We start from the raw sequence: 25,296 nt of genomic DNA, 5'->3' as shown, positions 1-25,296 counted from the left end.
GCGTTCAAGACAAATGCATCTACATCGGGGGCTTCCATTGCGCATCGCCAAAGCACCCTCAACGAAAATTGGAATCCTAAATTGATGGGAGAGGTGGATGCCTGATTCTTCTTCCAAAACCACATTGCCTTCCATGCTCGCGGTGAGTTTCCATTGTGACTTATGGCATAAATCTCCCACTTTGTATTTCATTATGGGGTCTCGATTCTCCATACTAACACAACATGCTCTATTTTGTGTCCTTACTTTCGAACCATGATTATGAAAATAGGGGAATATGGCCCCTCTTATGTGCCACCTTCATCAGAGAGGCTTCGCACCACCCTCCTTGACAAAGAGAAGCTTGTCGTGGAGCAAGCGGCCCAAGCAACAAAGGATTTGTGGGAGACCAATGGCGTCTCTCTCCTTGTAGATGGATGGAGCGACACCCGCAAGCGGTCCATCCACGGAGTGGTGGCCTACTCTCGGGGGTAGATGTACTTTGTGGAGTCACATGATGCATCCGACAGTGGCAAGGCCGCCAAGATGCTTGCCGCGGAGTGGACAAGCAGCATGGAGATTGTCGGCCCGGAGAATGTCTTTGTATGGTTGTAGATGAAGAGGCGTCAAATAGGGCAGTCGGGGCTATCATTGAGGGCATGTATCCTAGCATCCATGTCACATTTTGCATGGCGCATTGCCTCAACACCTCCTCAAGGACATAGGGAGCTTGTCATGGATTTTACCCACCATTAGTGACACCTCTCAAATTGTCTCCTTTGTGCTCAACCATCAAAAAGTGCACCATGAGTTCTCAAAGAGGAGCCACTTGTCCTTGCTCAAATATTAGAGACAAGATTTGCATTCAATTGGCTTATGCTAGGCCGCTTGTTTACATGTGGCGGAGCCTTAAGGGGCCTCTTTCTCTTGATGAGTTCCAGGCAATGCCGGAGTCTACATCAGCAACATGATTGAAATGCCGAGAATGGGCCGATGACGTCGCTTGGTTGGAGGAGGTGAAGACTCTTGATGCCATGGTCAAGCCTATTCTACACCTACTTCGAGTTGTGGATAGCTTGTAGCCATGCATCGACAAAGTCTACGAAGCCATGAATTGAATGATAGAGACACTTGAGAAGCTTGTGCCTGACCCTATTTAGTATGCGGAGATTCGTGGCTTGTGTGAGTCGAGGTGGAATGGATACTACTCTCCACTTTATACAGCAGCTTATGTGCTTGACTCCGAGTTTCAGGGAAGGCGTTAAGAGACCGACAAGGAGGTGAGCAAAGGATGGCGGCTTGCATTGGAGCGCCTTGAGCCTAGTAGTGACATTAGGTGCAAGATTAGATATGAGCTACTCAACTACAGGCAAAAGAAGGGCTCCTATGGATGTGTAGATGCACAAGTTGATCGCAACAAGATTGGCTCGGTTTTGTGGTGGGAGGACTATGGAGGAGATGGCCCACATTTGCAGCGCTTGGCTGTTTGTGTCCTTAGCCAAGCATGTACCACTAGTTGCTTGGAGCAACTATGGAGTGTGTACAACCACATTGCCTCTAAGAAGAGGAATCGCCTTGGGGTCCAGAGGGCCAATGATTTGGTGTTTGTGAGCGCTAACTTGCGCATGCTTGCCAAGAGCGTCACACACAAGGCAGATCCCTTCATTGAGTGGGAGATGACACAAGAGAATCCATCTATGGCCGAGACACTTTTGGAGGAGCTAGCGGAGGACTGCGAGCCTCAATCATAGTTACGCGGAACGCGGAACGAGAACGGCGACGGGCCTCCCTGTGGAACGGGGGAACGGGAAGGGGTTCGGAACAGGAACGACGTAGAACGGGAGGCTAAAAAACACCCAAATAATGCTATTTTTAGCGTTATGTGTTTGAATACAAATAGTACTAGAGTTCTCTGACTCTAATACCCACAAAAAACATGATTCGAAGACCATTCAACCTTATTATGACTTGATTGGGATGTGCGATGCCGCGGCCATGGATGATGGTACATACAAGTTGTTTAAATCCAAGCCATGTTCTAGGTGCTTGGCCTTGTAGTAAAAGAGTAGACTACCGTAGCTGAGCATTTCCTTTCAAGAAAGAGGAAGCTTTTCGGACTTTTTGATGCTGCTATGAAATTTTCTCTAGAGAAGGCTACTTCAAATTATTGTATAAAAGCTAAGGCCTCTTTCTCATCTTGAGGACTAGGAAAAGTTCCAAAGACACTTTGGCGTTCTTCTTTGTGGTCTTTCTGGACACCCCATGGTGTGAGATGATTGTGGGGGGTAGGTTGTAGCATAGTATTCCTCCAAAGGTTGAACCAAAAGTAGGTGGTGTGCCTCCTCCATAAACCCCACACTGTCCTCTGAAAATAAGGACCTTGCATGCCGCATACTACTATTGTTTTCTGGCATGTTGGATCCAATCCCATTGTGCATCCATGGGTTCCCTTGACCAGCCATTCCCGAGAAAGTAGGAATCCCCCCATGAAACTAGGACAATAAGTGTTCCTGTAACAAACTGCTGACGTGTCGAAGCCTAAAGAATGGAGCCAACTTACAGATGCCGGCCGAGGGGCCTAAACCCTAATTGCAGAAACCCTAATTCTGAAAACCCTAATTGCTGAAACCCTAATTCTGGAAACCCTAACCCTAAAACCTGCAAACCCTAATTTCTGCCAGAAACCCTAATTCTGGAAACCCCAACCCTAAGGCAACAGAAAAATTCCGAAAATTGCGCTGACATGGCAGGCTGTACGGATTTCCGCGTTTTGCACTGGTTGATGACGTGGCATGCTGTACGGATTTCCGTAAATTACGCTGGCAGCTTTTGGCATTGCTTTTTGGACCAGAAGTTTTTGAAAACTTTTTATGTTTTTTGGACGAGAAGCTTTTGAGTTTGAAAGCATTTCATATAAACTGCTTTTCAGGCCAAGGGCCTTTAAATATGAGGCTAGGGCTCATTCTCTAGCATGCTTCCTGGAGAAGGTGCAGAGTCTGGAGTACCGGCTTGTACTTTGATGATGCAATATAAAGAAATATCGAAAGGGGCGCCAAGGTTTGGGGCCAATACTCTTTGGGGTGGAATTCCGCCACTCCGTGTCGCGTGTCGTCTCTCTCTCTCTCTTTCAGTTCAGTTGTTATTGAAGTGCTAAAAGTCTGTTCCGTCTGCTCTTCTCTATTGGCACGTGGTGCCCGCTTTGTGACAGTTCCTTCCCATGTGTTAAAAAAATAGCTGCGCCTGGGCAGTGTTTCTTTGATTTGGGGATTCAAAGGGCTAGTCAAATTCTTCCATTGCTTGTCCTCATGGCCTTCTCTTTCATGTGCTTGACATAATGGGGATTCTTGCTAAATGAATAGAAAAGGGTTTGTCAACTTCGGCCTCTCTCTCCTTGTCGTTGTTCAAGGACTTGTCATGACCATTCGTGTCCTCATCGTCCGTGACTGCAACCTCGACCTCTATTTCCTCATAGTATCATACTCCATCTACTGCTCATTGTGATTAATCTCTCCCGGATTCTTCATTGCTGCTGAAAGAAGCTGTCCGATCTGGATAATGAGAGAGACTGGGAGATAAGAGAGGGACGTGGAGAGACGAAGTTTCTCTCCTACATAGCATTGGCCCTTGAAGAGGTGCCCGTGAAGGTATTTCTTTATTAAATTAATAATTAAAACAGTTACAAAGCTTCTCTTGGGAGATGGAGCCCCTCCAAGAGAGTGTACACACATTGAGAAGAGTGTAAAAGATTCCATACAACTGGCTATTCAGCTCTTTAAATAGGTGTGTGTGTGGTTTAGATATGGCATATGTGTCAGCACCTTCCCTCTAGAACTGAGTGTGTAGTGGGCTGTTTTGACAAGTGGCCACTTGCCCTGCTGCTGCTGCTTGTTTGTGGGATTGCCCTTGCAGTTTATGGGTCGCTTGGTGCATTAAGGGTGGTGTGGCCACCTGCCATGCATGTGGTCTAACTGTCCCTGTATGTGCCATGCACGTGTTGTCCAAGTGTCCACCTACCTTGCATGTGTGGCCAAGAGTCCACTTTCCTTGCATGCTTTGCCAGTTTGAGGGTTCCCTAGCTACCAAGTGTCTCTCTTGCCATGCATGTAGCTGTAGTGTGTCCATCTGCTGCTATATTGAGCCGGTAAGCACTTCAAGCTCCTCTCCCCTAGGTGCCCTATAGCACTTCAAGCGCCTCAAGCACCTGAGGCTAGGCCCTCCTGCAAAAATTCAGCCCACATAACAGACATGTAATTATTGTAGATAAGCATCATTGTCCATGGCTATGGGCCAATTTGGTGACACCTCCTACCGGCTGAAAAACACAGCTACAATCAGCCCCTCTTCGTGCTCTGGATCCACTAGGCATTGCCAAGCCTAGGCTTTGTGAAACCGGCCCTTAGGGCGGTAGACTTTGGCTTTCACCCGAACTTTACTTTAAGCTTTAACACACAGAGAAACCTTGCAGAAGGAACGTGTAACATGAATTAACACTTCAAAGCACACACGGCTTGAAAGCTAGAATGCTCTGAGCAGACGCCGACAACCTGTAGGCCCCAAAAACTGGCGCCCCTTTCGGTATTTCTTTATTTCTTTAGATAGTAAAGTTACAAAACTAGAGTCGTGGGGATCTTCACCTGTATCCAACTAGATTACACACGTTCTCGCAAAATTTTGGTAGTACAATGGCCCCAAAACTCGCTTGGAACAAACCCCCCTGTTGGAACTCGCTTCCAAAGCCCAACAATTACAGCTCGCTGTATTTACTGTTTTTTACCCTTTTTTCAGCCCTTAACAATCCCGAAACTGTCCTCTAACAGTGGGGCATTGTTCCCAATGCTTCTTGAATCCATACGGCTGCAAAACAATCCAAAACCAACGCATAACCAACGTTGAAAATGTACCTGTAAGGTGAGGTTATCACCCTAGCTACTCCTTTTCCTGCTCAAAGAGGCTCTTGCCTCGGCACAGAAGCATAAGACCACACAACTGTACATAAGTCAAATGAAGAACCCTCTTGTGGGGCATCACGTTACTGCACGTAGGGGAGAGAGAGAGCAATGTAGAGTGTGCAAGGCATCACTTCTTGCACTAAACTGTACATGAGAGGGAAAGCTTGCACGCAAAGCTTGCACACAATAGCTTTGGTACCTGCAACAATCCATCATACAGCTGAAAAATGCAGTCCCCCACATTTATTACGACGCTTCTCTCTCTCTCAAGGTGGAAAATGCCCAAAAATGTGCCAAGTGGCACTCATGCATGGTTTTCCCGTTTTGTACCTTTCGGGCTAAAAATATCTCAACCGGTTGCTCAGTTGACTTTGCAGCAGAGTAATAAAATGTTCCCCTAATGACGCGAACATATTTCGTGGCCCAAAATAGCAGCTCCCTAAATTTTAGGAGATGCTTCCATTGGACTCTCACTGGTCATCTGACCATCTTTTATCACTAGGACCAAGTCCAAAAATGCAATGTAGCCCAGTTCTCGGGCGATTTTCTCTTGGTGACCCCATCTTAGCACTGTGCCTCCATTGAGTTAGTTTCCTAGTATTCACCAACTTATTAAGTGCGGCGAGGGGACCTGGATGACTTTGAACTGAGACTAGACACCCTTTTACTATTGGAATTCCAGTGCCGACCAACTTCCTGTATGCGGGTGAAACTCCTGTTTCACACTGGCCATACAATGTCCGGCCATTTGCAACTTGAAAAAGAGGGTCTCAAAAATTAAACAAAAATCATTGGAAAGTGTAACAGATTTGGACACTCCAAGTCGAGAATCTACCGCGACAGCACCAAATAACCACTTCAAAACAGTTCACAGTTCACAATTTATTCGATACTGGCCCGACGGAGTTTCGTGCGTAGAGATATTGGCCCCAAAGACTGGTGCCCCTTTTGGTATTTCTTTTTATATTAATCTGAGTTCAAAGTACAAGAGCGTGGGCAGGCGCTCACACTCAGACTTTGCGTCCAGATGCTCTGAGTTGTGAGTGGCCTACCCACTTATTTAAAGAGTACAAGGGTTGCTAAAAGCAGAGCCCCAAAAGCTGAAATCAAAAACTTCAAAAGCTTCAAGTAAAAGCTTCTTGAAAATTAAAGGAAGAGACTCTTTCTCTCTCATTCTTGCCTAGTAAAATAAAGCAAAAAGCTTCTCTCTCTCTTTCTCAACTTGCGTAGGAAAAGCAAGTCCAAAAGCTGAAATCAAAAACTGCCGCTGACAGCCCGCAAAACGCGCCGTAAATCGCGGACGTCCGTACTGCTGCCACGTGTCATTCCTGCCGGCAGCCAGCCATGTTAGCATTTCTGTAAATTCTGCCACCTCATTATTTATGGCCAAGGGTGGGTGCATATGAGTGTGCACTGGACAGCCACGTCACCAGTTTGTGACATACCCCCCTCTTGAAAGCATTGTAATCGCCCTCGATTACGCCTGCAAAACAGACTTAAGCCATAAACTGTCTTAGCATACACCGACTGTTAGTACCTACGCACTAGGAACACACATCTAGCACATGTACCAACCGACAGTCACATCACACGACATCACAGGACATCACTAGATATCAGAGGACATCACATGACATTCAACATTCATTCGGATCTTAGACCATGATGTGTCGGCAATGTAGCTAGCAATCGCATCTAGATCCACTCAGGAGCTCATCGATGCCCGATTGACTAACCCCTATTGCAACCATGTCTATTCGAGATCAATTAGACCAAAATGCTGCAGTCATTTCGTCTATGAGTTCTTGCACTTAAAAACAAGTCAAGAACAAATCAGTTTCATATTCAGGAGTTCCATTTTATAAAGTCATTCAGCAGAATACTGTCAGCTCTCAGTATCCCTGAAGCTCAAAGAGACATCGGTGACTCTAGTATTCAAAAATCGAGGCATCTGTTGACAAAGGAGCGGAGTAACTTTCCTCTTGTGCAAACCCATTGCACCAGATCTCCGGCCAAGTTGAATTCTGGGTTCCATTTGGAATAGACTATGCTAAACCAAAAGCTTCAAGGTAAAGATTCACATTCCGAGGAATATCTGCTAGGTCTTCCTCCTCCATTCGCTTCGCATCCATTGCGAAGTAGGTCTTGAATTTAACCAAGAACCGTCAGTCGCTTTACCTTCTTTCTTTCTTTCTGTGCCAATTTCTGTTTTGGAATGAGTATTTGCTCGTTTTCGTCCATTTCGGGTTGTTCATCATCAGGCACATCGCCTTCAAAAGGCTTTAAGAGACTCACATGAAAAACATTGTGAATCCTCCAAGTATTCTGGCAGCTTCAGTCCAAAGGAGATATCGTTTATCTTTTCATTAAATCTGGAAAGGTCCACACTATCTGATGCTAAGCTTTCAAAGAGGGCGCTCCTTTCCCTTTTTTTCTTTCTCGAGAGTGCCTTCCCATAATGTAAGAGCACCCAATCATTCTCCTTCAATTTCAAATCGCGACAATGGCGATCTGCTGCCTTTTTGTGTGTTCCTTGAAATTTCTGCAAAGCCTTCTGGACCAAGTCCCTCGTGAACTAGTCGGCTTCAAAGAAAAATCTTATCTTTCGTGCTAAGGAAGGGTGGACCCTTCGTAGCAAATTCAAGAATCTTCAATGATGTCACGATTGTGACTATGTTAACAACAATACATCTACTCCTAGTTGCAGATACGCGAAGTGCCATGCCAAGGACCACCCCTGCGCTTGGATGGTCACACCCCTTCGCCCAAAGGACGTGTCTCTTTGCCAAAAGTCACACTCCTTCGACGACTGGTCACACCCCTTCGCTCTACGGGTGCGACTCTTCGCCCAATGGTTGCAGCTCTTCGCCGAAAGGATGTGTCTTTACGTCTAAAGTCGTGTCTCTTCACTAAGAGACGTGTCTTTTCATTTATGTCTCTTCGTCTCCTATATAAGGAGCCCTTGTATCACACTTTCAATCAATCAAACATAGAGTCTTCTAAGTCTTGTCTCGAGTACAGTTCAAGTTTCTTAAGTCTTAATCATGAGTTTAAGTACTTAGTAAAGGATTAGTATCTAGAATCTTCACAGTGGTATCGGAGCAAATTTTTTCCCGGGACCCGAAGGTTGTGAGCCTCTCACCCTCGCCGCTACCCTCTCCCCCCCTTCCCAGAGTTGCATGGAAGCAGAAGAAAGGTGGTACACATGTGCATACGAGCATGAGGTAACTTAAACTTATTCTGTTCCAATTCTATACATAACGGACAGTAGTACAAATGTGTGTGTGTGCGGGCATACCGGTGATAATGACCCTTAATGAGGAGGTTGGAGCAGAAGAGCCCCTTCAGTTTGAAGAGTTCGCACCCCTTCCCAAGGATCGCACCTCTTCACGCGAACGGTTCTCAAATCAGCCCAGCAACACATCTTCACCTTGGCGGTAGCCCTTGGCGCCAAGAGACTTGCAGATGGGCTGAATTTTATGCGGGCTTCTTTGCACCCCTTCTCCGGTGCCTCTTCGTTGGTGACCCTCCGCATGCTACACCCAACCCAAAAGCTGTCCCTTCGTGCCAAAAAGGTAGCAACCCTTCGCTAGCAGGCACCCTTCCGCACCAGAGATGAAATTCAGCAGAAGAGTGTCTTTTGCTGCTGGCTGCACCTCTTCAGCAATTAATTTCGATCGTGAACACCCCTTCGTGAATAGGTGCTGCTCTATGTGTGCCCCTATGAAAGGTCACACCCCTTGCAGACTGAGTGTTCTGGTGTAGGCACCCCTTGGTGCTACCCCTTTATTGGCGCACTCATTGCGTAGCAACTCTTCATGTTTGCGCTACTTATTCACTGGCCCAACCCTTCACGTAGTGTACGGAATTACTTACGCAGCCATCGATTCTGGACTTTCACGCTACTGGCTATACTTTTACACATTATTAAATTGACCGGACACCTTAAGTTGACCAAGACCAATTTAATAAAAAGGTGTGAAGTCACTTAACTTTATAAAAAAAAACAACTTCATATTGCGTGAGTAAAAGACCATCGATCTAAGTTTTTGCAAGCTGCTCCTACCCCATCCTCCAGCGCTGGCATGGTGTGCTTCTCCTGCATGTGGCGCTCCCGTCCCAAAAGCTGTAACCGTTTCAAAAACTTGCTCTAGCACCTGTTCGAGTTCCCTTTAAGGTGTAACCATGCCAAATTCTCAAGACAGAGGTGGTTAATCTGACGATGCCCTTACTCTTATTAAGGAGCAGATGGCAACACTTTCCGCAAGCCTCGCATCACTTCACACTCGCTTGGATGAGATACACACGGAAAACACTTCTCGAAGTCGACCTTTTGTTTCTCGAACTACAAATGCAGCATCTTCGACACCTTCTTCCGAAGCTTCAGTGGACGAACCAAACGAACCAGATCCAACTGAAGAGGTAGACAATCGCGAACTTCAATTACTTTATAAAATTTTTAATGCTGCACAGAAGAAGAAGCTTGATGTTAAACTGTCGGAACCATATAATGGTCGCCGCGACAAGCGCGTGCTGGACCAATGGCTGTTCAAAATGGAGATTTACTTATCGAACACAGACTTGGTCGAGAGTAAAAAAGTTGCACTTGCTAGTTCTCTACTCAAAGACACAACATTTCTTTGGTGGCAACGACGGGTTGTTGATGGTAAACACACACCTTCTTGGGATAAATTCCGGCGTGCTATTCGCAAGGCGTTCGAACCTGCCAATACGGATTTTCATGCCCGGTCCTCTCTTCGCCGCCTGAGCCAGACAGGTTCCTTGGCCGCGTACATCACAGAGTTCCAAAGACTAACTCTGGAGATAGAGACCCTTAGTCCCTCTGATAAACTTCACAGCTTTATCGACGGACTCGAACCCAACCTGAAGGACGATGTGCTCAAATACAACCCTACCACTTTGGATGCTGCAATTGCCTATGTGGAGCGTCTTGGCGATAATCGACGCCCTACACGAAATTTTCTCCCTGGTAACAGATCTTCAAATAGTGCTCTCTTTTCAGAGCGCAATTGCAAAAACAACTATAGCCAAAGTCAGCAACATCAGTCTCAGTTCAGACACCAAGCAACGCAACCTTATTCAACTTCAAGGTTCTATTCTCAAGATGGACAATCTCAAAGCAGATCTTCTTCACATGTTCCTCCACTTGATCGTGGTAAAGAACGTGATTTTTCTCAAGATCGGCATTCCAATACTCAGTAAGGCTCTTCGTCAAATGCATCTTCGACTTCAGAGAAGGAAGGATTATGTACAATTTGCAGTGGTGACCATAGATGGTATCAATGTCCAAAGAGACCAAATCCGTCTAATTTGAAAAGAAATTCCAACACGAAAACATCATCGAATTTTGAACAACCAGATTCTGCTAAGGATAAAGGAAAATCTGTGGTCAATACGATTCGTGTCTTTGAGGATACGAGTATTCTTATGAAGCATGCTCAGTGCAATTCTTCAGTTTTGGAGCCTCTCTCAAAGCAAGTTTTGAGCCTTCTTGGACTACTCAATGGTCGCTACATCAATATTTTGGTGGACAGCGGATGCTCGAATAATTTCGTCAGCACTCAGATAGTTCAACAGCTTGGCTTACCAACTCAGAAGACATCTCACTTATATGATGTGGAATTAGCAGATGGATCAATTTTGACTTGTGATCAGACAGTTCGACAGTTGCAGTTTGAGATTCAAACTTATGCAGATCAATTGGATTTCGAAGTCATACCTTTATCTTATTACGACATGATTCTTGGTTAACATTGGTTATTTCAATATGATCCAGCAATTAGGTTTCGAGGACATACTATCAATTTGTTCAAAGATGGACGTGAATTGACTTTACATGGGCTTTCTTATGCGGAAAGAGTGATTCAAGCCTCACCTGTACTAGTCAAGCGATATGATACAGTGGATTATGAAGAGAATATGATTTTTGATACAGATGCAGATATTATTATTGATGAATTTTTGAATTCATTAACTTCTCCTGAATCAATTGATGAAGACAAAGATAAAGATATAGTTGCAGATTCCGAGCCTGAAGACGACTATGCTTTCTTTGATTCTTTACTGGATGATGATATGCCAATTACAAGTCATGAAGTTACAGTGTCAGAAGATGATTCTGAAGGATTTTGGGATTCGTTATTGGAAGATGATTACAGTCACATGTCAAAATCCTCTCCAGTGATTACTAAAGTTGAAGTTACCCCATTTGAAGAGTACCTTGAGAAGATTTTCTCTTCCCCAAATATTTCGCAGTTACTGAAAGATTTTGAACCAGAAATCTTACATCACACGAAGGATTTTGAAGATCAACCTCTTGTTGCAGTCAACTTGATTAAACCAGATTCCTCTAAAAAGTCTTTGAATAATGCAATGATATGGGACTTAGCAGTCAAAGCAAAAAGGTTTCGCAAGAAGCAAAGGTTTCCGATAACTCAAAGATTGAAGATTTTCGAAGATTCAATGCTTTTTCAGAGTTCTATCAACATCAGAAGTCATTTCTTTGACACGGGCTCTCATTTTAAATGGGAGGGAATGTCACGATTGTGACTATGTTAACAACAATACATCTACTCCTAGTTGCAGATACGCGAAGTGCCATGCCAAGGAGGACCCCTGCGCTTGGATGGTCACACCCCTTCGCCCAAAGGACGTGTCTCTTTGCCAAAAGTCACACTCCTTCGACGACTGGTCACACCCCTTCGCTCTACGGGTGCGACTCTTCGCCCAATGGTTGCAGCTCTTCGCCGAAAGGATGTGTCTTTACGTCTAAAGTCGTGTCTCTTCACTAAGAGACGTGTCTTTTCATTTATGTCTCTTCGTCTCCTATATAAGGAGCCCTTGTATCACACTTTCAATCAATCAAACACAGAGTCTTCTAAGTCTTGTCTCGAGTACAATTCACGTTTCTTAAGTCTTAATCATGAGTTTAAGTACTTAGTAAAGGATTAGTATCTAGAATCCTCACAAATGGCACCTTCCCCATCAAAGAGTTAATCGTATTTCTGTAGGCATATTCCACCAAAGGTAAAAACCTTTCCGAAGTAGTCTTCTGATCCAACAAAGAAAACTTCAACAAATCCAATACCACTGAATTAGCAATCTCTAATTGCCCGTCAGTCTGCGAGTGGTGTCATGAACTTGACACCAAGCCAAGAATCGACCGCGACAGGACCAAATAACCACTTCAAAACAGTTCACAATTCACAATAGATTTGCACTGGCCTGGCGGAGTTCCATGCGTAGAGATATTGGCCCCAAAGACTGGCGCCCCTTTCGGTATTTCTTTTAGTATTAATTTGAGTTCAAAGTACAAGAGTGGTTGGGTCTCACTCTCAAGCTTGCGTCCAGATGCTTTGAGAAGTGAGAGATCAACTTCACTTATAAAGAGTTACAAGGGATGCCAATAGCAGAGCCCCAAAAGCTAAAAATCAAAAGCCTTGATAAAAATAAAGCAAGGATTCTTTCTTTCTCTCTCAAGCTTTAATAAAGCAGAAAAGCTTCTGTCTCTCTTTCTTGCCCTAAGAATTAAAGCAAAAGAGTTCCCTTCTCTCTCTTTCAAATTTGCGTGGAAAAAGCACCGTCCAAAAGTTGCCGTACAGGTAGCGCAAATTCCGCCGCAAAATCAGGCCGTCCGTGCTACTGCCACGTGTCATACCAAGGTTAGGGTTTTCTGGCAGATTTAGGGTTTCAACAGAATTAGGGTTTCTGTAGATTAGGACTTTGGCAGAAATTAGGGTTTTCAGAATTAGGGTTTCTTTGGCAGCCACGTCATCACTTTGTGACATACCCCCCTCTTGAACGATTGTAATCGCTCTCGATTACGCTTGCAAAACAGACAGAGGCCATAAACCGTCTTAGGAGACACTGATTGTTAGTACCTACGTACTAGGAACACACATCTAGCACAAGTACCAATCGACTGTCATATCACACGACATCACAGGACATCACATGACATTCAACATTCATTCGGATCTTAGACCATGATTTATCAGCAATCTAGCTAGCAATCTGGAAAAAGCCTCTCCTTTCCCTTTTTCTTTCTCAGGCGTGCCTTCTCAAAAGCATCCGATCATCCTCCTTCAATTTCAAGTGCGACGATGGCGATCCGCTGCCTTTTTCTGTCGTTCTTGAGGTTTTTGCAAAGCCTCGCGGACCTTGGCAAAAGCCGTGTCTAAGTCGCGCGTATATTAATCCGCTTCAAAAATCTTATCTTTCATGCTTAGGAAGGGTGGAACCTTCGCAGCACCTTCAACAATCTCAAATGGCGCCTTCCCCGTCGAAGAGTGTATCGTGTTATTGTAGGCAAATTTCACCAAAGGTAAGTACTTTTTCCATTGAGTCTTCTGATCCGAGATATAAGACTTCAATAAATCTAAAGCCACTGAATTGGAAATCTCAGATGGCCCATCAGTCTGCAGGTGGAACGATGACGAGAACTGCAGCTGCGTGCCAATGTTCTCCCAAATTGCCTTCCAAAACAAACTCGTAAATCTTGGGTCCCTGTCGGAGACAATCGTCTCAGGCATGCCATGTAATCTGAAGATCAAGGCCACAAACAGTCTCGCTAAGTTATCCGGCTTGACTGTTTTCTTCACTGGAATGAAATGAGCCTGCTTGCTAAATCCGTCAATAACAGTCGAGATACCATCGTGACCACTTTGTGTTCTCGGGAGATCAAAAATGAAATCCATTGCAATACTTTCCTAGGGGCGGGTGGGTATGGGCAAAGGCTGTAACAATCCCTGTGCTTTATGCTGTCAAACTTGACCTTCTGGCATACCAAGCAACTGCGCACAAACTCTTTCACATCCTTCTTGAGTCTCGGCCAAAAGAAGGATCGCTCTACCCCTTTCATGGTGGTAGCGATGCCGCGGTGACCCATAGACAGTGGCATTCAGTCATAACCTTTTCCCTCAACGGCTGTGTAACGCACAATATGGTTTTTCTCATCAAGTAGCCATGCCGAATGGAATATCCCGCTACTGTCTCCACATCCCGTATCCGTGTGAAAACATCTGCAAAATCCGAATCTGTGGCATAGTGATCGACCATATCCTCGAAGCTCCTATGATGTACCGCGGAAATAGCCAGAACCAACGGCTTTCGAGACAAAGCATCTGCCACCACATTCTTCTGTCCATTGTCTAAGTGAAACTGTGACAAGATTATCGCCCACCGCATCTGCTTTTCCGATGACAAGAAGTAGCGCAAACTCTGATGGTCTGAAAAGACAATAAAATCCGCTCCGAGTAGGTAATGCCGCCACTGAGTAAGAGCATGGATAACCGCCAAAAGCTCTTTCTCATAAATCTGTGCTGTCATTTCTGGCCTTGAGAACAATCGGCTCTCGTAAGCAATGACTTGGCCTTCTTGCCTTAAGACCGCACCCAGACTACGACCACAAGCATCACAATATACCTCCAATGACTTTTGCAAGTCCGGCAAAGTCAAGACTGGTCCCGTAGTCAATTTCTCTTTCAATGTCTGAAAGGCAGTCACCTCTGTGGGTCGCCACTTGAAAGGGACTCCTTTTTTGTGTCAAGATATGCAAAGGGGAAGCAACCTCTGCAAACTTTCGAATGAACCGCCTGTAGTACGAACACAGTCCCAAAAAGCTTCTAACTTCATGGACATTTTTCAAATCGGGCCAATCACGGATAGTCTCTATCTTGGCCGGATATTTGCACTCCTGTTGTTGACACAATGTGTCCCAAAAAGTGTATCTCTGGTAGGAAAAATTCACTTTTCTTAGCATTAATCACTAACTTGTGATCTTGTAATGCCTGAAAGATCTGAAGCAGGTGATTTCTATATTCTGCCTCATTCTTGGAGAAAACAATGATATCGTCAAAGAAAGTGCCAACAAATAGTCTGTACTCTTGAAAAATCCTGTCCATCATGCGGTTAAATGTCGCAGGAGCATTGGTTAAGGCATCACCAAAAACTCAAATAACCCAAAAGTAGTTCGAAAGGCTGTCTCATAGACGTCTCCTGACGCGATTCGGATCTGATGATATCCACTCTTCAGATCAATCCGGCTAAAGCACGAGGATCCCTGTAATCTGTCGAGTATATCATCGATCCTAGGAATCGGAAATCTATTCTTGATGGTGATTTTGTTGAGAGCTCTATAATCGATGCACATTCTCCAAGATCCGTCTTTCTTCAAAACCAACAACACTGGAGAGCAATATGGTGAAGTACTAGGCTGGACAAGACCCTTTTCCAAGAGGTCTTTCACTTGGCTCATAATCTCTTCATTCTGTGCTCGGCTCACACGGTAAGGTGGCCGGTTCGGTGGTGTGCTTCCAGGTATCCGATCAATGGTATGATCCTCAAGCCCTCTAAAAAACAATCGGCATGAGTGTGGAGAAAAAGTTGGCGTTCTTTTGTTGAGGTCAAAACATATTCGACCTTTATGAATCGTTCAGTTCTCTTCCAAAAAATAAAATAAAATGAGTAAAGAAACTGAAGTTCATCAAGTACAATCTCTGAGACCTTCATTTGTCAAAGTTGCTTTCTCGGCTCGGTAGTCAACCACGGAGTAGTTCTTGTGGTACCAAGGGATTTCGAGTAGAACTTCACTCGCCTGCCCTGAACACCCATGTCATTGCAAACGAAGTTTGCCAATGCTCGGTGTAATGGCAACATCCCGTCCAGGTGCCACTCGAACTACCTCTGCCCGTGTGGCCTCAGCCTGTCGGGCATAATTCCAAATCGAGCTGCCAATTCCAAGTGAAAAGAAGTTGGCCTTGGCTCCTTCAAAAGAGCTTCCTGATCTTTCACTTTGCCCTAGGAGCGGCAAAGTTTGTACTTTCATTCATTTGATTCGGTTCAGGCCTCACACCATGTGGTACCAGTGCTGCTTTTTCATCTGCCTTTTTTGCCACGTCTCTCAGCTGCTTTAGAACTTTCTGGCTTTTCTTCATCTTGTTCATTCGGTGCCTTGTTAGGGTACATTGCGGAGATATGTCCAGGTTCCCCGCATCCAAAACACTTCCCCTCCCTGATGAAGCGAGCTCTCTCTTGAGGAGTAAGCTTAGGTCGTGCATCTTTCTCTTTTTGTTCTGGGTTGCTCTTTCTCTTTCTACTTTCCTTTGTCGAAGTCTGTTCAGCTCTCTGCATGATGAGCTCATCTGTGGGGTAGGTCAAACTGCCAGAGTGAATGGAAAAACCCCGTTTCGCTTGACTCATCAACTCCTGAATGGAAGCTGACTTTTGTTCCAAGCAGTGATCTCGGATCTCTGTAGGTAGACCCAAAGTAAACCGCTCAATCCGTTCCTTGAACGAGATCTTCTTAAATGAAGAGTTGAGTAGAAAAGAGCTCCAGAATCTCTCGCAATAAGCGTCCACTCTATCCTTCTTGGTCATCTGAAGATGGTTCCAAGCAGTTCGTATATCACGTTCATACTCTCGAGTCAGCCAAGAAGAAATAAAAAGCCTCTTGAATTTCAGCCATGTAACTGGCGCAGTCTTGTTTAATAGAAGCGTGGACCACCAAGTTCGAGTATTGCCCTTAAAGTAAGAGGCAGCTCTCCGAATCTTAGAGTGCTCTGAGTAATGCCCTCCCGCGAAAGCAATGTCAAACTGCTGTACAAAAGACGAGGCCTTCGAAGCATCTCTATAACCAGATAACGTGTCAAATTTAATTGACTGTCCACCTTCCTTAAACTCTCGAACTTTCTTGTTTTTGTCTTCCAGAAAGTCATACTGGTTGGCTTTGTAAAAATTCTTCTTCTTCTTTGCATAAAACTTGCTGTCGTCAAAGTCTGAACTATCTGTAGTAGACGAGTCCTCTGTAGAACTGTCACTTACTGGGCGAGATGTAGACTTCTTTGCCTTTTTCTTGCCCTTTCCGAAGGGTTGTTTCTTGCTTCGCTTTTTGCCTTTGCGGTCTTCTTCGCTTGAGTCAGATGAGCTAGAAGAACTGTCATAAGAAGAAGAAGAAGAAGAAGAAGAAGAAGAAGAAGAAAAAGAACTGGGTACTCCTTCAAGTCGAACACGCTTCTTCTGTTTCTTTGCCTTTCCAAATGTCGACTGACGACCCAAATAACCCGGTAAGTCAGTGCCTTTCTTCTGCTTTTTGCCGTGCTTTTTAGCTTTGTTTTGTGCGTCAAAAAGCTGAGCAATCCATGCATCAACCACCTCTTCTAATTCCTTCTATGAATATTTCTTGTGAGTAGAAGGTTTCTTGAGAGCGGGTTTCGGGGGTGGTTCTGTGGTTTTCTGCCATGCTCGTGCACTTCTTGAAAAAAGTCTCCCCTCGTATGTTTTGCAAATTTTGGGTCCTTCGCAAAATTGAGCATCACTTTGTTGCATCGTCGATCAATTGACGACGCTCCATCTTTCGACGCTCCGCCTGAGTAGGCCGAGGCGGGCCATACTCCTTGCCGGAATCTTCGTTGTGATCACTTCCCGCATCTCCGGATGTAGAGAGAGTCGGCTGATCCTTGCCTGAAGCCATAGGTGCCGCGGGAAAAAAATTTGGGATCGGTTCTCCCGTAGAAGAGAAATCGGCCGTGCTCTGATACCACTGTAACAAACTTGGACACTCCAAGTCAAGAATCGACCGCGACAACACCAAATAACCACTTCAAAACAGTTCACAGTTCACAATAGATTTGCATTGGCCCAGCGGAGTTCCGTGCCTAGATATTTGCCCCAAAGACTGGCGCCCCTTTCGGTATTTCTTTTAGTATTAATCTGAGTTCTAAGTACAACAGTGGTTGGGTCTCACTCTCAGACTTTGCGTCCAGATGCTCTGAGAAGTGAGAGACCAACTTCACTTATAAAGAGTTACAAGGGATGCCAAAAGCAGAGCCCCAAAAGCTAAAAATCAAAAGCCTTGATAAAAATAAAGCAAGGCTTCTTTCTCTCTCTCAAGCTTTAATAAAGCAGAAAAGCTTCTCTTTCTCTTTCTTGCCCTAAGAATTAAAGCAAAAGAGTTCTCTTCTCTCTCTTTCAAATTTGCGTGGAAAAAGCACTGTCCAAAAGCTGCCGTACAGCCAGCGCAAATTCCGCCGCAAAATCTGGCTGTCCGTATTGCTGCCACGTGTCGGACCAGGGTTAGGGTTTTCTGGCAGATTTAGGGTTTCAGCAGAATTAGGGTTTCCAGAATTAGGGTTTTTGGCAGAAATTAGGGTTTTCAGAATTAGAGTTTCTTTGGCAGCCACGTCATCACTTTGTGACAGGTGGAACGATGATGAGAACTGCAACCGCGTGCCTATGTTCTCCCAAATAGCCATCTGAAACAAACTCGTGAACCTTGGGTCCCTGTTGGGGACAATCGTCTCAGGCATGCCATGTAATTTGACACTGGGGCAATAAACAGTCGTGCCGATGCCGTGTTCTCGGAAGATGAAATCCATTGCAATACTTTCCCAAGGGTGGGTATGGGTAAAAGCTGTAACAATCCCTGTGCTTTATGCTTGTCAAACTTGACCTTTTGGCATACCAAGCAATTGCGCACAAACTCGTCCACATCCTTCTTGAGTCTCGGCCAAAAGAAGTCTCTCTCTACCCCTTTCAAGGTGGTAGCAATGTCGCGGTGACCCGTAAAAGGCGGACAGTGGCATTTGCCGCATCCAGACTACGACCACAAGTATCACAATATACTTGTGTCTGCAAGTTCGACAAAGTCAAAACTGGTCCCGTAGTCAATTCCTCTTTCAAAGTCGAAGGCAGTCACCTCTGTGGGTCCCCATGAGAAAGGGACTCCTTTCTGTGTCAAGATATGCAAAGGGGAAGCAACCTCTGCAAACTTTCGAATGAACCGCCTGTAGTACAAACACAATCCCAAGAAGCTTCTAACTACATGGACATTCTTCAAATCGGGCCAATCACGGATAGTCTCTATCTTGGCTGGATCCATCTGCACTCCTTCTGCTGACACAATGTGTCTCAAAAAGTGTATCTCTGGTAGGAAAAATTCACTTTTCTTCGCATTAATCACTGACTTGTGATCTCGTAATGCCTGAAAGACCCGAAGCAGATGATCTCTATGTTCTGCCTCATTCTTGGAGAAAACAATGATATCGTCAAAGAAAGTGCCAACAAGTAGCTTGTACTTTCGAAAAATCCTGTCCATCATCCGGTTAAATGTCACAAGAGCATTGGTTAAGCCGAAAGGCATCACCAAAAACTTAAATAACCCAAAAGTCGTCCAAAAGGCTGTCTTGTAGACGTTTCCCGGCACGATTCAGATCTGATGATATCCACTCTTCAAATCAATCCTGCTAAAACACGAGGATCCCTGTAATCTGTCGAGTATATCATCGATCCCAAGAATCGGAAATCTGTTCTTGATGGTGATTTTGTTGAGAGCTCTATAATTGATGCACATTCTCCAAGATCCGTCTTTCTTCGACATTGAAGAGCAATACGGTGAAGTACTAGGCTGGACAAGACCCTTTTCCAAGAGTTCTTTCACGTGGTTCATAATCTCTTCGTTCTGTGCTCGGCTCACACGGTAAGGTGGCCGGTTCGATGGTGTGCTTCCAGGAATCAGATCAATGGAATGATCCTAAGGTGGAACTAGTGGCAACTCGCTTGGCAGGCCCTTAGAAAAGCAATCGGCATGAGTGTGGAGAAAATCTTGGCGTTCTTTTGTTCATGTCAAAACATATTCGACCTTCATCCATCGTTCAGTTCTCTCCCAAAAAAGTGAGTAAAGAAACTGAAGTTCATCAAGTATAATCTCTGAGCCCTTCATTTGTCCAAGTCGCTTTCTCGGCCCGGTAGTCAACCACGGCGTTGTTCTTGTGGTACTAAGGGATTTCGAGTAGAACGTCACAACCTTCCAAGGAATTACGTAGAACTCCTTGTTCCCTAAACACCCCTGTCATTGCAAACGAAGTTTGCCAATGCTCGGTGTAATGGCAACATCCTGTCTGGGGTGCCACTCGAACTACCTCCGCCTGTGGCCTCAGCATATCGGGCATAATTTCAATTCGACCCGCCAATTCAAAAGAAGTTGGCCTTGGCTCCTTCAAAAGAGCATCCTGATCTGTCGCTTTGCCTAAAAACGGCAAAGTTTGTACTTTGCTTTATTTAATTCGGTTTGAGTCCCACGCAATGTGGTACCAGTTCTGCTTTTTATTTGCCTTTTCTGCCACGTCCCTTAGTTGCTTTGGAACTTTCTAGCCTTTCTTCATCCTGTTCATTCGGTGCCTTGTTAGGGCACTTCACGGAGATATGCCCAATTTCCTCGCATTCAAAGCACTTCCCTTCCTTTATGTAGAGAGCCCTCTCTTGAGGAGTAAACTTGGATCGTGCATCCTTTTCTTTCTGTTTTGGGTTGCTCTTTCTCTTTCTACTTTCATTTTTCGAAGTCTGTTCGGCTCTTTGCGTCATGATCTCATTTGTGGGGTAGGTCAGACTGTCAGAGTGAATGGCAAAACCCCGCTTCGCATGACTCATCAACTCCTGAATGGAAGCTGACTTTTGTTCCAAGCAGTGATCTCGGATCTCTGTAGGAAGACCCAAGGTAAACCGCTCAATCTGCTCTTTGAACGAGATCTTCTTAAATGAAGAGGTGGGTAGAAAAGAGCTCAAGAATCTCTTGCAATAAGCGTCCACTGTATCCTTCTTGGTCATCCGAAGATGGTTCCAAGCAGTTCGTATATCATGTTCATACTCTCGAGTCAGCCAAGAAGAAATAAAAAGCCTCTTGAATTTCAGCCATTTCATTGGCGCAGTCTTACTTAATAGAAGCGTGGACCACCAAGTTCGAGCATTCCCCTTAAAATAAGAGGCAGCTCTCCGAATTTTAGAGTGCTCTTAGTAACGTCCTCCCGTGAAAGCGATGTCAAACTAATGTACAAAAGACAAAGCCTTCGAAGCATCTTTATATCCCGAAAAAGTGTCAAATTTAATTGACTGTCCACCTTCCTTAAACTCTTGAACTTTCTTGCTTTTATCTTCCAAAAAGTCATACTGGTTGGCTTTATTAATTCTTCTTCTTTGCATAAAAGTTATCGTCATCAGAGTCTGAACTGTCTGTAGACGAGTCCTCAGTAGAACTGTCAGTCACGGGGCGAGATTTAGACTTCTTTGCCTTTTTCTTGCCCTTTTCAAAGCGTTGCTTTTTGCTTCGCTTTTTAAATTTTCTGTCTCCTTTGCTCGAGTCAGATGAGCTACAAGAACTGTCAGAAGAAGAAGAAGAAGAACTGGATACTCTTCAAATCGAACACGGTTCTTTTGTTTCTTTGCCTTTTCAAATGTAGACTGACGACCCAAACAACCCAGGAAGTGGATAAAGGTTGAATATGTTTTGAAATGATCTAAAGAACGCCAAGATTTTTCTCCACACTCATGCCGATTGCTTTTCAGAGGGCCTGAAGGTCATACCATTGATCTGATACCTGGAAGCACATCACCGAACCGGCCACCCTACCGTGTGAGCCGAGCACAGAATGAAGAGATTATGAACCAAGTGAAAGACGACTTGGAAAAGGGTCTTGTCCAGCCTCGTACTTCATCGTATTGCTCTCCAGTGTTGTTGGTTTTGAAGAAAGACGGATCTTGGAGAATGTGCATCGACTATAGCACTCTCAACGAAATCACCATCAAGGTCAGATTTCCGATTCCTAGGATCGATGATATACTCGACAGGTTACAGGGATCCTCGTGCTTTAGCAGGATTGACTTGAAGAGTGGATATCATCAGATCAGGATAGCTTGCTAAAAGCAGAGCCCCAAAAGCTTCAATCAAAAGCTTCAAAAGCTTCAAGTAAAAGCTTCTTGAAAATTAAAGCAAGCGACTCTTTCTCTTTCATTCTTGCCTAGTAAAATAAAGCAAAAAGCTTCTCTCTCTTTCTCAACTTGCGTAGGAAAAGCAAGTCCAAAAGCTGAAATCAAAAACTGCCGCTGACAGCCCGCAAAACGCGCCCTAAATCGTGGACGTCCGTACTGCTGCCACGTGTCATTCCTGCCGGCAGCCAACCATGTCAACATTTCTGTAAATTCTGCCACCTCATCATTTATGGCCAAGGTCAGCAGTTTGTGTCAGAAAGAAACCAATAACTAAGGTTAGCAGTTGCCACGTCCTCATGACACGTTGATACCATGTCAATGTTGTGTAGCGGAAGGTGTGGTGATGAGAGAGAGAGAGAGAGAGAGAGAGAGAGAGAGAGAGAGAGAGAGAGTCCCGCAAGGGCAAAATTTACTTCACAAAAGAGAGAACAAGGGTCACAATGCCGCCCCCAAAAAAAGAACACCAATTGTAACAGACTTGGACACTCCAAGTCGAGAATCTATCACAACACACGTGAGAAAACTGAAAGAACTGAACAAAATTGAGAGAGACGACACGGCACGGTGAAGTTCCGCGCCCAAAAGAGATTGGCCTCAAAGACTGGTGCCCTTTTTGGTTATTTCTTTGTTATTAATGCTTCACAAAGTACAATGTCCGAGGGTCCTCATCTCAAGCTTATCTGCCTGAGACTGAGGCCCTGACAGTTTATTTATAGGTTCTAGGCCTTCCAAAAGCAGTTCATAGGAAAAGCTTCAAGTCTAAAAGCATCTGGGTCCCAAAAAGCTAGCGCTGGGCAGCCAATGTGATTTGTCGTAAATCCTTACAAGTGCCACATCAGTAGCGCAATTTGCGGAGGTCCGTATGGCAGCCACGTCAGTAGTGCAATTTGTGGGAGGTCGTACAACTGCCATGTCATCAACCTTTTACGCATCTTTTGTTCATTTGTGCCCCATTGGGTACCAACTTATGGGGTACAACTTATAAAATTGGGTGTCCTTTCATTTTTGGCCTCTCGGATTGGTTTTGCAAGTTGTCACAACTTCTTCTGCATCTTTCAGTGGGGCTGTGACCTCTCTCTGTTTGGAGTCTGTCCTTTAGGTCATGCCACGTCATCATTTGTGACATAACCCCCTTCTTGAAAGAAATGTAATTGCCCTCGACTACGCATCCAAAACCAACATAAGCCAACATAAGTTGGTACAACTTAAAAAATTTGGGCGTCCTTCTATTTTTGGCCTGTGGGATTGGTTCTGCAAGTTGTCACAACTTCGTTTGCATCTTTCAATGGGGCTCCGACCTCTCTCTTATGGGAGTCTGTCCTTTAGGTCATGCCACGTCATCACTTTGTGACACCAATACAAAGGGAAGTAACAATAATGCCCAACCCACATCTCAATAACCGGAATATGAAGGGTCAAAAAGAGAAAAATAGGAAAAGGCCACAAGTGGCACAGTGGACAAAATCTGGGAATACATGATTCCTAGACTCTTAAAAGCCTCACAAGACCGGGCACAGCCACAATAAAGCCCTCAAATTATAGGATTTTAGTGGGAAAACCCAGGAGATGACCTCCAAAACATGCTTCCATCACTGTTTGTGGACATAATTAGTACTTTCTACATTTTGCACTAATTCCTATCCCACATGTCTCGTGTCTTCCTGTACTTCAACAATTGGTGACTATGGCTACACTGTTAGGAGATACTTCTCAGACGAATTTGGATTGCCATGTGTTATAAGGCTGGGATTCTAAGGAAAACACTAGTAGAAATCTAGTAAATCCATGAATCATCTGCACAAGTGAGCTGTCAGGAATATGCATTTTGAAAGATGTAGCCGTAAGCCTGTATGCCCAGTCGTGTTAGGACATTAACTGCACACATGTACAAGTCTTGGGAGCAAGCTGTACTAGAAGTTTCTTGTCCTGTGTTAGTAGAAAGATACTTGGAGAGCAGGTTTTAATTTCTTTTATAATCGTGGTATTTTATATGTTTGGAGCAGATCTCAGCATTTCAACAGGGATCTTGGCGAGAACGGGCGTTAAAGCTCAAACAGCAAAAAGCCGGCAATACATTTGGTTGAGTGGTGTGCCCCAAAAATCTGCACACATCCTTTTTGCTATCATCATGTAATAGAGGCAGTGCATGTCGAAGCCCAAATACCATTCGCAGCCAAGAAGCTACGTCATGGGCTGGTCTGCATCTTCCGACCGGTTTACTTTGCATTGCTCGCGGCTGAACTTTTTGTCTCGGTTTACAAATATCATATGCTTCTTAATAGCTGTTTTCAATACTAGAAGGGTTGATATATAGAGGCCAGCACGTGCTAGGCAGGATGTTTAGCACTCGGTACCGTTCAGGACTGGATCAGGTCAAAGTGATGACTCTCTTTGTTATGCATCATTTGAGAGAAGTGGGTAGTGGTTTGTTGGAACAATGTTATTTGACAAAATCAGCTCTATAGTTGGCCTCCTTTGAGCAAGTGGTTTGCTGCAGGAGGAAATCTTTGTCTTTGATATCTTGCTCAATTGCATGGATCTTGTGCATGTCTCAACTGAGTAGAGTGGTGATATTGTGGAGTTTGCTGACATGTTGATTCCTAATACTTCTCCAAGAAGTTTGATGCCAATTGGCACATTCAATAAGTTTGATGTAAAGTGGCTGTCCATGCCTAACAGCCAATAGATGGTTGACAATTTGTGTATTCTTTGTCCCCACCTCATGGTTTCATCCATAGGGTATCTACAAAGAGTTCCATTTTTCAGGGACCGCATTATGATACACAATGAGAATTGCGTGGGTGCTTCTTCAATGCAGATCACTAGTATTGTGGAGGAGGAAATTCTATTCAATGGGAAATGGAATCAGAATGAGTATTGATGCGGGGCTTACAATTCTAGTTCAAGTGCTAAAGCTTCCTTATTAATGTTAAGCTTGCAAGTGCTAAAAGCTTTCTTATTAATGTTAAGTTTGCTGACATGTACTCATCCCTGAAAACATCCTAGACAATAGATATGAATTGGCTATTCACATCTAAAGCCAATGAGTGACTGACAAGAAATGCTTCAATGTCCTCACGGCTTGAGTGTTGATAGACAAGAGTCTCTCACCTAGGGGGATCACTTGTGAAGATTAGCATAGGGTCAAATTTGTTTGTTTCTCTATGGCAATATAATTTTTGAGGGGGCCCCCTTGTATACACACAAAAATAGTGCCATATTTTTCAATGCTCCAAGTGCACTTGTCAAATGTCAAATGCGAATTCCGAATCCACTGCAAGCCCACCTCTAATTGCTTATGGTATTTCATAGTTGAATTCGAGTATAAGTCATTGCGAAATATTTTTGAGAAATAAGTCAAGTCATCAGGATGCTTGCATTACTTGGGAGTCGATGAGAAGCTCAAGATGTAGGCGTGAGTAGTTTAGTAAAAGGTGGATTAGATTATTGGCTTGGCCGAATCAAAATTCTAGTCAATGCGACTCGAACCAAAATGGCAAAGAATACTCACATTGAAGTTCACAAAGAGACTTCCATCTGAATTGATGCGTCATTACCATGTTTATTGGGTCGCCATGTCACAATTCTA

At 44.4% G+C, this 25,296-nt stretch overlaps 1 protein-coding gene across 2 annotated transcripts in view; it reads left to right on the top strand.

Annotated features, from left to right (window-relative positions):
• The window catches only part of LOC147450148 (serine/arginine-rich splicing factor), a 42,475-nt gene extending 18,063 nt beyond the window's left edge, over positions 1–24,412 (top strand). For both annotated transcript variants that reach the window (XM_086519462.1, XM_086519459.1), the window contains one exon: positions 23,711–24,412. In XM_086519462.1, coding sequence (XP_086375588.1) covers positions 23,711–23,841 — 131 coding nt within the window. In that variant the 3' untranslated portion in view covers positions 23,842–24,412. The remainder of the gene's footprint in view (positions 1–23,710) is intronic.
• The last annotated feature ends 884 nt before the right edge of the window (positions 24,413–25,296 follow it).

The sequence above is a fragment of the Adiantum capillus-veneris genome, chromosome 9, assembly GCF_014529385.1.
Source record: "Adiantum capillus-veneris isolate H3 chromosome 9, ASM1452938v2, whole genome shotgun sequence".
Lineage (NCBI taxonomy): Eukaryota > Viridiplantae > Streptophyta > Polypodiopsida > Polypodiales > Pteridaceae > Adiantum > Adiantum capillus-veneris.
Note: the sequence above shows the minus strand (reverse complement) of the source record. Positions and strands in the feature narration are given on the sequence as shown.